Raw genomic sequence first — 12062 nt, forward strand, 5'->3', positions numbered from 1 at the left:
GCCGGCCCGGAGACGCGCGCTGCGGCGGCGGGACGCCCCGCGGAGCGCGCCCTCCGCCTGCGGCCACTCCTCAAGCCGGCGCTGCGCCCGGCCGGCCTGCGCCCGCAGGCGGCCGGAGCGCGGCCTCGGCCTCGGCCCGAGCTAGCCCGGCCGTAGCCCGCGAGTAGGCGGCGCGGCGGCGAGGGCACTGACGGCGTCGCGGGGCGCTCCCGGGCGGCGGCGCCACCGGCAGCGGCGGGCAGGGGGCGAGGCAGGGGGCGCCCCTCAGCCAGGATGCTGCGGTTCCTGCGCCGGACCTTCTTGGGCCGCCGCCTCCATGCAACGCTACGCGCGGGCGCGGCGGGCGCGGGCCGCCGGGCCTGGGGGGACGAGCGCGACGGGGACTGCCGGGGGGCCGCCGCCGTCCTCCTCCTTGCGCTGCCCCGCCGCGCCCGGGGGCAGCGTGTTCCCGGCGGGCGGCGGGCCCCTGCTCACCAGCGGCGCGGCCGTGCACATCTCCGCCGCCGGCGCCGCCAAGGCCACCCTCTACTGCCGCGTCTTCCTGCTCGACGGGACCGAAGTGAGCGTGGACCTGCCGGTGAGTGACGGGGCCGGTCTGGGGCACTGGCACCTCGCGCCCCTGGGAGCAGCTCCCCCTCCCCCATTGCTTGCCTCGGGGGCGCTTCCCTTGCACCTCTCTGGGGATCCCCTCCCCCATCCCCTTCTCCGAGCACTCCTCAACTCTGTTTCTTCTTGGGCTACCCAGTCCCGGTCTCTTCCGGGGCCCCACCTTTGGCCCGCGCCCCCTCCTTGGCACATTGCGCCGCGGCGTTGCGATTTTTCTGGCACCCACCCTCCTTGGGGCCTCGCCCCCTCCCCAGTACACACGGTCCCCAAGTCCCGAGACCCCGCCCCCCTGACGCGGGTGGCCGGCGCTCCCCTTCCGTCCCTAGCTTCCAGCAGGGGTCTTCCTGATACTGGGTTGTTGGGTGGAAGATGTCAAATCAATGTGAGGCCGTCCCTGGGTGTCCAGCTTGTCCCCCTTAAACTCGCCATCAGGCCTTGATGAGACAGCAGAGAGGAGATCCCCTCGCCTGCTACTCGGCAGGCGCCCCAAGTTTGGGAGGGGGTGTTTAGAAGACCATTTCTGCTCTCTGCTGATCTCCTCTGGGTACACCCCACTCCCATTCCGTGAGCCCCATCTGCCCCGCAGCCTCGCAGCGGGTAGGGTGACTTGGGAGCTAACTCTGGAGTCGGCTCTCTCGGACCTGTCCGCCTTGCACCGACAGAGCCCTTGCTGGGGCGCTGGGAGTCGACCCCGGGGTGCCCGCAGGGCCAGGCGCGCGTGACTTTCTCCCTCGGGCACCGTGCGTGGGGTCGGCGGAGCACCCCAGGGCGGCGGCACCTGGGCCTGCGTCCTGGGCACCCGCCCACAGGTGGTTGCACCCCCGCCCCGCGCCAGCTGAGAGCTAGGACGGCGCTGTCGTCCCCTGCAGGGCGTCCAGTTACCAGTGAGTCTTCCTGGCTGAAGGGGCCAGATCAGATCAAATCAAACCACACATTAACCGGACGCCCACTGTGCACCCGGCGCTGCGGCAGACGGTGCCTTCGGGAATTTCTGGGTGTGACTGAGGACATAGCAGTAATTGAGCTTTAGATGAATGTTAGATCATCTCGAGGATGTCAAGGGAAGAAATCACATACCCGGACTTCCAAGGAAGGATATAGGCCTTCCTGGGTGCGAGAGATGTTTGGACTTCATGAGAGAACTAGGAACATGTGAAAAGGGTCTCAGATGAGAAAATCAGAGCCTGCCTGGCTTGGAGTTTAACGCTTCCCGGTGTAGGTTGAATTTCGAGACAGTTTCAATTTATGGCAATTTTATTTTTGTGGTTCTTTGTGCTCTCCATAAGATATCATTTTGCTATGAAAATACCCTTTTGGGGCCTTTTTATTGATGGAAAAGGAGCCAACAGTCGGGTGCTTAGAGCTGTTGCCTTTAAAATAGCATTAAAATGTTACTGCTCCCCAAGAATGAGGCTCTCCAGCCTTTATTCAGCTGAGAGAGGAGGCCTGAAGAGCCGGGGAGGAGGAGAGGGGAGCAGGCTGCCTCTGGAGTGGGCAGCTTGTGTTGGGAGAGGATGTGGCGTAGTTTGCATCTCGGATCTGGGAAAGGAATGCTATCCTTGGGAAGTTTGACAGTGCTCCTTGCCTGTGGTTTTCTCATCTGTTCCCTGGGGATGATTCGTTTATAAAATGTATTGCTTGTTAGCTCCTTGAGACAGGCTTAAATGGTGTGCATGGTGAATAGACCCAAACAGGTATACAAATGAACAGGTTGGGACAGGAAGGCTGACTGATTCCAGCCAGTGTAGCCCTCACTGGAGCCTGGTGGGGGAAGGGGATATTTGCATCCTAAAAGATTTCTTCACTTTATAAAAGGCTGCTTGACAAAAGAATTCCCCTGTCCCAGGTATTCCTAGGATGGCAAATTTCTTGATTCCTTTGTGATGTGACTTAGTGAAGCCCACATTTTATGTATGAGCGCACACACACACACACGTATATGCCCCTGTCCACAGGCAGATAAAAGCAAATGCTGGCTTGTGTCACGTGAGCTCTCAGGGAGGAAAGATGAAGAAAAATCGCCAGTGGGCACAGCTCATCGATTTAAAGATTTATTAGATATTAGGACTGCATCACAGTCTCCTACGTTCATCTTCCCAGATCTGAGTGTGTGTTCCTGTAATTAATTCTGAGTTTACGAGGTTAATGCCAGGCGGCCAGCTCCCCAGTGCGTTTGTAGCATTTGCTGCTCCTCAGACCCACTTCACTGGGCTCACTCTTTATACTGTCCTTTTTGGCATTTGGCTCCACTTGTCATTATTCTCTTTTGTGTTCCTGGATTTTTATCGCTTCCTGGGCCCTGGTGTTGCCTTTCCGCTTGTCGCAAGATAGGATTTACCTTTGACCGCGATACCCCAAGCTGGCTTCTCAGGCACCCAGAGACGTTGCTGGGCTAACTGTGTCTCCTTTGTAATTAAAACCCTCAGGCAGCGTTAGCCTTGAGAATTCCTTTGCTCAACCTCCTAAAAGTTGGCTGTGTGCTGTCATAAACCTTTTTATTAGCCCTAGTTAGGACGCTTGTGTTCTGAAATTGTCCAGAACACAATAACACCCTCAGTGTGACTGTGCTGTGGCACCTCAGTCCAGTCCAGACCGCATTTATTGGGCGCCTCCAATGTGCCGAGCTCTGTGCTGCAGACACAAAGGTGAATGAGATGTGGCCTGGAGGCTCTTGGGAAACTCAGGTGAAAACATGTTTCTTTTATTCTGGGTGATGCTAAGTGATATGACAGGCACACCCAGACAGGGTGCTGTGGCTGGATGGGATGGGGGAATTGGAAGGACTTCCAGGAGACTTTGACACTTGAGATTATAGGGTCTCAGATCCAGTGTCCCTTGGCAAAGCCATGGGCCAATTGTTATATATAAAAAAGGGAAAAGCAGCTGCAATTGTTTCTTCTGATAGGGCTTGGAGCCCCCTTCTCTAGTGGTAGGTTGAGTCACGTAGCATCCCTGAGTGTTCTGTTTTGTTTTGTTTTGTTTTTTGGATATGGGGTCTCATCCGGGCTGGAGTGCAGTAATGTGACCACAGCTCACTACAGTCTTGATCCCCTAGCCTCAAGCGATCCTCCCACCTCAGGCTCTCTAGTAGCTGGGACTACGGGTGTGCACCACTACACCCGGCTAATTAAAGAATTATTTTTATAGACATGGGGTCTCACTATATTGCCCAGACTAGTCTCAAATGTGTAGGCTCAAGCGATCCTCCTGCCTCGGCCCCTAACAGTGTTGGGATTACAGGCATGAGCCACTGTGCTTGGCCCCTGGGTGTTCTTAATCTTTGCTATAGATAGTCAGCAGCTTTTCAATCTTTGATAAAATAAAATGTGAATAAAAGAATCTTTTTAAAAAAACTATAACATGCAGTCTAAAGTGGACTTGCTGTACAAACCCAGCTTCCAGATGAGCCCTTGCTCTCCCTACCAACCAGAGTGCCAGCCTGAGCCAGTCCTCTTCAGAAACCCTGGCCCTGCCTTGGACAGCACCTCCCTCTCCTTAGCCCAGCCCAGCCCTACCCAACCCTCAGGTGTGGTCTGGTCAGAGCAGGGCAGGGCTCCCTCCCTCAGCCTGCCCTAGACGCTTTCCTTCTATTAATGCAGCTGAAGATCCCATTAGTGTGCTTGGCAGTGGCACCCACTGTTGACTCATATTAGCTCTCTGTTGACTAAATCCCTGGCATCGCTTTTGCTCGTGTGGCTGTTGCTCAGCCCTGCCTCCCGTTGCCCTGTGTGCTCAGTGTGGAAAGCTGTTAGGACGTGTGGCCGGCCAGTTAGCACTCCTGCCATGCTTTGGAGGGAACGGCCCATGGGCCATTGTTGCATTTGGTGGTGCAGTTCCCTTCCCTGCATCTGGAACTCAACATCGACTCATTGTGGTCCAGTGCAAACATGGGGGATTTCAGAATTTGAAGATCTACCTTTGCATATTACACCCTGCCTCTGCAGCTTTGGACAATTTCAGCTCTTTGAGCCGTTGACTTCCTAATCTTTCAAATGGGGATGTTGGGAGGATTCAGTGACGGGAAGGCCTTAAGGTGCAACAGTGCTGAAGGGTTGCTAGTAGGTTGGAATCTTAGAAACCTCTCCTTCCTCTACTTTGGACTCTGGAAAGATTTGAAGAAGTTTCCAGTAATAGACATTTAAAAAAAAAATGCTGTGCCAGGCAGGCTAACCATTGCTTGGCTCTTCTTTAGTGGAAATTGGAAGTTGGATGTAGTATGAGAAATGCTTCTTAAAAGTTTCACTTTGGATGTGAGAAGTGATGTTTTTTCAGCAAAAACAGGATAATGCAGGTTTTTAGAATTTTAGGACTGAAACCTCTGATCTGACATAACATATGTGATACAACAAAGGTTATATGGCTTGTTTTGGAGTTGAAAGGGACCCTGGACAGCACCTCCCCGGCCCATTGGAGGAACTGGAAAACTGTGGTCTGTGGCTATAAAGTGACTTCCCTTTAGTCAGTCAGTGAAAGAGTTGGAACGGTCTGCTTTGGGAACCCTGATTGTCAGCGTCTGAAGGTGTCAAGCGTAGGGTCAGCGGTGGGAGGGAAGACTAACCCCACGTCCTAACACAGGATCATAGAAGGGGGTTGGGGTACGTTCCTGGCAGTTGGAAATAGAACCGATTTTCCCAAACAGTGGAAAAACTGGATCCCAGTGGAAAATGATCCCAACTTCAGTGTTCACAAAGTTCTTCTGGGATTTTTTTTCTTCCAATTAAAATTCCCAGAGCACACCCCCACAATTTCTTGATTCAGTATATCAGGAAGCTCAACTTTTAACAAGTTACTCCAGGTGATTCTGATGCAGGTGGTCTCTTCACAGCCAATGAAAAACCCTGGCTCTAGAACTGTGAGAACAGAGGCAGCTACACCATGCATTATAAACTGCTGTAGCAATGGGGCGAGGGGTGGTAGGGGGGTTGGCAGTCTTTGAGCTGGGGTTTGACCTGTACTTTAGGGAGCCCATTTTTGTCACAGTGGAGTGGAGGGCTAGAGGAGGGACTGGAGACCAGTCATGCCATTGCAATTGTCAGGTAAGGGGTGGTGATGGCCTGGCTAGGAGAAGGGGGTGATGGTAGAGCAGCTCACTGGTGGAGTCAGGTGAGTGTATCAGGGAGGGTGAAGGTTTGCAGGGAGGGTGAAGGTTTGAGATAGGGCTGTCTTCACTCTTCACTGGTTGGGAAGAATTAAGAGATCCGCAGGAGATCGGAGACCACAGCTCATTTCTACCCTTTCCCAAGGCTCTGGCTGCCATGGGCACCCTGGCTTATCCAAGGCCTCTGGGTGGCTTGCTTTTTCTGCTGCTGTAGGGTAGGTATTGGCTAAAGGTGGCATTCCAGTGCTTACTCCACTCATACCCCCTCAGACCTGGAATGAAGCCTTGGATAGCTAGTGGGTCATGAGTTTGTGTTATTTTTGGAAATGCCTCCTTTGTTTTAAAAGGAAGACTGAGGTGGGGGGTGAGAGAGGGGTAATGAACACCCTTCCCAAAGAGGGTGTCACAATACAAGCAAGAGCACTAACTGCCCTTCTACACTTGCTGGATTTGTCAGTGTTAATAAGGGGCGGGGATTGGCCTGCAGGGGAAAGGGGCTGCAGCCCAGCCTCTCCAGTGCCAGTAACATGACCCTACACTGGTACAGGGCTCTGAACAAATATTAACTTGCTAAGCACTTTCACGTGCATAATCTCATTGAATTTTGTTCCTAGTACACTGCAATGGATGAAGGCACAGGTCTGTTTCATTTTGAAATAGCAGAAGGTCGATGGGGGTGGGGCCTTCCCTTAAATTCTTGCGTGGGGACTTATAAAAAATCCAGCCTGGCAACCACAGAAATCCTCCGCCTACCATTTGTCCTCAAAACACGTGTTCCATCCTTGCCCACTGCTTGACTCCCTTTGGCCAGCTGGGGGTGGGCTCCTCCCCAGGCCTCTCTGCCCTGCCTGGAGCCTTCTCCTCCAGTGGGAACTGCGCTCCAGTTTCCACCTGTAGCCCGTGACTGCTGCTTGTGGGCAGGGTCAGCTGCTGATTCATCTGGGTGTGTTTCCCAGGTTCGTGTGTGTGCTCTCCTTTCATTTCTCATTTACAATGCGTTCATCGAAGACCCATTTGAAAATACAGGAAGGTTGGAACAACAGCTACAGTTTCGTTAGATAAGCACTGTTAAAATTGGAGTGCCCTTTCATCTGTGCTTTCTTTCATATTTAGATATAAACATGTTTTTAAAATGATGAACTTATACGGGTTGATGGAAGTCTGTGTCCTCCCGACCTCAGCACAGTTGAATAAGGATGTTTGACCTGGAGCTTGTGTCTCTTTAGGGTGAGGCCCTCGGCCCTCCTCTCTACATTTCCTGGGACTCTTAGCTGGGGTGGGGAGCCCCCCAGTGCTGGTTAGCCATCTGCGCTGTGTGCTGCCTGTTGCCCCTGCCTTGGTAGGAAGCAAGCTGCCTGGCACTCTGACCCTCCTCACCACAATTACCTTCTCTTGCTGGCAGGTTAAAAGGTCTTGTTGATGTGACCTCAGAATCCCCTTGCATCTGAGAGTGCCTGCTATGGGGTGGTCTCGACTCCTGCCAGCCCAGGATGCCTATGACTCTGCTACCAGCCAGAGCTGATCTGGCAGAGTGGGGCTGGAGCCTGGCAGCATCCCTGGTGTGTCCCCCACCAACCCTAATCCCTCTAATCTCACTCCTTCTGCAGCCTCCGTGGCCTCTCTCTAGAGCTGGATTAATTTTACTAGTCCCACTTGATTTTAATTTCTGGTTTATTTTAAATTGTTTTCCAAAATGTTTTTGTTTGCTCACAGTATATTTTCTTCAGTCAGCAAAAGCTTACTGAGTACTTACACTGCAATAAGCATGAGGGAGGGTATTGGAGAGAGAATAGTGTTTCTTCAGCTCCCAGTCTTGAGGGGCAGACAGAGTAAACAGATGCCCATAAACCAACATGGGGTGGTGCCAGGGGTGAGCAACTGAACTGTGGGCTGGAGTTGGAGAAGGTTATTTATTTCTTTTTTTGGTAAAGTTGGGGGTCACGCTATATTGCCCAGACTGGCCTGGAACTCCTGGCCTCAGGAGATCCTCCCACCGCGGCCTCTCAAAGCTCTGGGATTACAGGTGTGAGCCACCACACCCAGGCAGTTGGAGAAGGTTTGATCCCCAGAGTGACAATGGACTTGTCCCAAAGGATGTGTAGGAGTTCAGCTGTATCTGGGTGGAGGGAACAGCAGGTGCAAATACATGGAAGATGGGGGGTCAGAAAAGCCCCCATCCCTGGGCTCCAGGTTACTTGGGGTAGGGGAGCCAGATGAGTTCTGGCTGTGTCACTGGATCTTAAAGGAGTGAGTGAGTGGGTACCCTTTGAAATGAAGATGATGTCGGGAGCCCATCTAGGTGATTATCTTGTTGAATCCTCACAAAAACTGTGGTGATGGTTACTGTTGTTATTCCTGATTTGTAGAGGAAAGAATCAGGGTTTAGCAGACAGGTTAAGAAACTTGCCCAAGGTCATGTAGCTAGTAAAGGCAGACTCTAGCTTGATTTGTGGTCTGGGAGGGTCTCTGACAGCACAGCTGGGTGAAGTGGGTGGGAGGGCTCTGAGCTTGCCCCAGAGGTTCCGATCTGGATGGAGACCCCTGAACCCCCAAAGGGTTTCCACCTTTGTAGGCCACTTGGGATCAGATTTTCTTCTTTAGTTTGACTCATTGAATGTCATTTCACTCGAGTGCATAATGGTTTGATGGCCGTAATTCAACACTCAGATCAGAAGTAGGTGATGTTTTTAAAAAGTGCTTAATAGAACTACATTAAAATTATCTCAAAGAAAAACATTTTCCTATTCCTATCCTGCTGCATAGCAACTGGTCGGTTTCACTTTGTTCCTTTCCATCTTGGTGCTTTTGTATACATGTTTATAAGCGTGGTGTATATCCTTTAAAACATTTTTTTCTTTTCTCCTCCCCATCCACATTTCTTGACAGGCTTCTCACCAGTTGGGTGCGTATTCTAGAATACTTAAATTCAACCCTCATTCTGTGCTGTGTGTGATGTGGTTTGAGTGAGTAATACCTGTCTCTGGGGGCTTGGAGGTTGATATGCAAAGCACCTGATCACTTACGCGTCAGGCAGCCCCATCTCCAAGGCATGCAGAATTGGTGTTGCTTCCCTTCATCGCTGCCGCCTGGGAAGGTGCACGTTATCATCCCCTTTGCAGATGGTCTCGGAGAGCAGATGGCCTTGGGCCACTCTGCTAGTAAGTATGGGAGAGCCAGATTGAATTTAGGTTTCCTGACTCATTTTCCAGTGCTCTTCCCCTCAGCCCATGCTGTGCACACCCAGCCTTCCTGTGTTGAGTATGTGTTCTCTTAGAACTCCCTGGGAAGGTCAGAATTTCATGCAGTAAAATCCCGTCTTTTCTGAACCACTTTGCCTTTCAGCATCTCTGGCATTTGGATTCTGTCTACCATTTCTCAGCATTTTTTGCAGGTTCTTTTCCCCAAAGTCATAGCTGGCTGAGTGCCCAGCATTTCCGTTCTTCCTGAAGCTAAGAACCGGAAGATGATGTCCCAAGGGTCCTGTCCCGCCTGTGGGATCTTCCGGTGCTTCCTTGTCACCCAGCTCAGCCCCCCTGGGTGGAATGGTCTGCCCTGCGGCAGTGAGGATGCCAACTGCCTGGTTCAGCGGGTGCCTGCAGAGCTGGCATCCCTCCGCTCTGTGGTTTCTTTTCCATGCCTGTCTCATGAGCTGAGTGTTGTCTGCAGCCTAGCATTCGCTCAGGTGGGTTGAAGTCGGCCTGATCATGCGTCTCCTTTGCTCTACCTGCTCACTTGCTCAGCTGCACCTACCCTGAATTATGAATTTTTTGAAAATCATGGTATTAATATAAATAACATAAAATTTACTATTTTAACCGTGTTTAAGTGTATGCAGTTAAGTGGCATGATGTACATTGACACTGTTTTGCAACCTTCACCACCACCGGTCTCCAGACGTTTTTCTTCTTCCCAAACTGAAACTCGGTCCCCATTAAACCCTAACTCCTTATTTTCACTTCCCCCAACCCCTGGCAACCACCATTCTACTTTTTTGTCTATGAATTTAGCTACTCTAGGTACCCCATAGAAGTGGAGTCCTACAGTATTTGTCCATTTGTGCTGGCGTATTTCACTTAGCCTAATATTCTCAAGGTTCATCCATGTTGTGTGTAGCAGGTGCCAGAACTTCATTCCTTTTTTAATGCCGAGTAATGTTCTCTTGTGAGAGTATACCACATACAGTTTATCCATTCATGGACTGTGGATGTTTATGCAGGTCTGGAGTGTCTTAACTCGGTCCTACCCATTCACTTGTGGCACTGCCACTGGAGACTTGGATGTCCCCAGCCCTCACCTCGTGGTTTTATTCTTGGATTCTGACACCTCTTCCCCGGGACTCTTCTGCGTCGTGCTGATCATCTTCCAAGGCTGTCTGGGCTTCGTTTGGGGGTGTGTGGCAGACAAGTTTTCTCCCCTTACATTTTGTCTGAGTTGCTCAGTGTTGGCAAGCCCTCTGTCCAGCACATTCTTTAGATTTTTAAATGATGAAATATAAATACAAAAGACTCTCTATAACGTGAATAGTTTTAGCAAAATAACACAATGATTATCCTTGTGCCCACCACCCCGCTTAGGAACAAAGACCATCACCAATGCTGTGAAAGTCCCCAGATGCTCCGCCTCAGCCACATTCCCCTCCCTCCCTCCTGAAGTTTGTCTTTCGTCCCTTTCTTTTCTTTATAGGTTTTCTGCATATGTACCTTTTCCTAAACAATATCATGTTGGTTTTGCAGGTTTGTGAACTGTATATACATGAGTTTTTCCTTCAATATTGTGTCTGTGAGAATTCGTGTCAATGAGATGACTAGAGTTCTTGCTGTTCTGTAGTTATTCCATTGCATGCATATACCGGAATTTATCCTATGTGGACATTTGGGATGTTTTTGCTTTGGAACTATTAGGGAAAAAAAAAATACCGCTTTGAACTTTCTGAAATTGGTCTCTGGTGTACATGTGCCAGGAAGCATCTCTCCTGGGTGTGTACCTGGGAGGAAGAATGGGCGGGGCCCTTTATAATCATACAGAATTGTTTTCCAGAGTCCCTACAGCATGTAAAAACTTCCCTAATCCATTCTTTAACACTTGGCATTGTCAACTTCTTTGTTTGATTTTACCAGGATAGTGGGAGTTAGTGGGATCTTTGTGGTCTTTACTTTCCCCCAGTTGTTGATGGGGTTGAGTGTCTTTCACTTATCCATCCCTCTCTCTCTCTCTCTCTGTGTGTGTGTGTGTGTGTGTGTGTGTGTGTCTTTTAATAATAGAGATGGGATCTGGCTGTGTTGCCTAGGCCATTCTCAAACTCCTAGCCTCAAGCAGTTCTCCCATCTCAGCCTCCCAAAGTGCTGGCATTACAGGCATGAGCCACTGCACCTGGCCAGGGTTGAGTGTCTTTCACATGCTGTTAGCAATGTGTAGTTGCTCCTGGAATGCTTTGTTTCATGATTTTCACCTGTGTTTTTAGGTGGAGTTGTATTTTTCTCATTGGCCCCTGGACTGCATGAGATTGTCTCCCGTATCCCCTTCTTCTTCTGAGGTCTTCTCGGTGGAATAAGGGAGAGAACACTGTAAGCCCCCAAACTGACAAGCTTCCCTGGCAGGTCTTTCCTCACGAAGTAGGAATTAATGTTTTGACTTCACTTTCACTGTGAATGAGCTGAAGTTGGTTGCTGCTGGTGGCTTTTTGTGAGAGCAACTATGGGATCTGTAGTATTCACATCAGCCCTGCCCACTCTTTTTGAAGTTTTATTTATTATTATTATTATTTTTTTGAGATGGAGTCTCGCTCTATCACCCAGGCTGGAGTGCAGTGGCCGGATCTCAGCTCACCGCAAGCTCTGCCTCCCAGGTTCACGCCATTCTCCTACCTCAGCCTCCCAAGTAGCTGGGACTACAGGCACCTGCCACCTTGCCCGGCTAGTTTTTTGTATTTTTAGTAGAGACGGGGTTTCACCGTGTTAGCCAGGATGGTCTCGATCTCCTGACCTCATGATTCGCCCGTCTCGGCCTCCCAAAGTGCTGGGATTACAGGCTTGAGCCACCGCGCCCGGCCTGAAGTTTTTATTATGGAAATTTCTAAGCATATTCCAAAGTAGCGAGAACTATATATGGACCCTAAGTACTCATCTTCATTTCTGTACTTACCAGTTTATGACCACTCTCCTGTTATACCCCTCCCTACTGCACTCTCCTGATTATTTTAGACAAATTCTAAACATGTAATTTTTCTTTCTTTCTTTCTCTCTTTCTCTCTCTCTTTCTTTCTTTCAAGACGGAGTCTCGCTTTGTCACCTAGGCTGGGGTGCAGTGCGTGATCTTGGTTCCCTGCAACCTCTCTGGCTCCAGGATTCAAGCGATTCTC

General features: G+C 50.7%; 1 protein-coding gene across 1 annotated transcript in view; it reads left to right on the plus strand.

The window, feature by feature from the left end:
• The first annotated feature begins 273 nt into the window (after positions 1–273).
• EPB41L4B (erythrocyte membrane protein band 4.1 like 4B) overlaps positions 274–12062 on the plus strand; it is a 154840-nt gene continuing 143051 nt past the window's right edge. The window contains 2 exon segments of the mRNA XM_017863790.1: positions 274–401; positions 403–577. Of these exon segments, the coding sequence (XP_017719279.1) occupies positions 274–401; positions 403–577 (303 nt within the window).

This window comes from Rhinopithecus bieti, unplaced genomic scaffold (genome assembly GCF_001698545.2).
Source record: "Rhinopithecus bieti isolate Rb0 unplaced genomic scaffold, ASM169854v2 scaffold_73599, whole genome shotgun sequence".
Taxonomy (NCBI): Eukaryota; Metazoa; Chordata; class Mammalia; order Primates; family Cercopithecidae; genus Rhinopithecus; species Rhinopithecus bieti.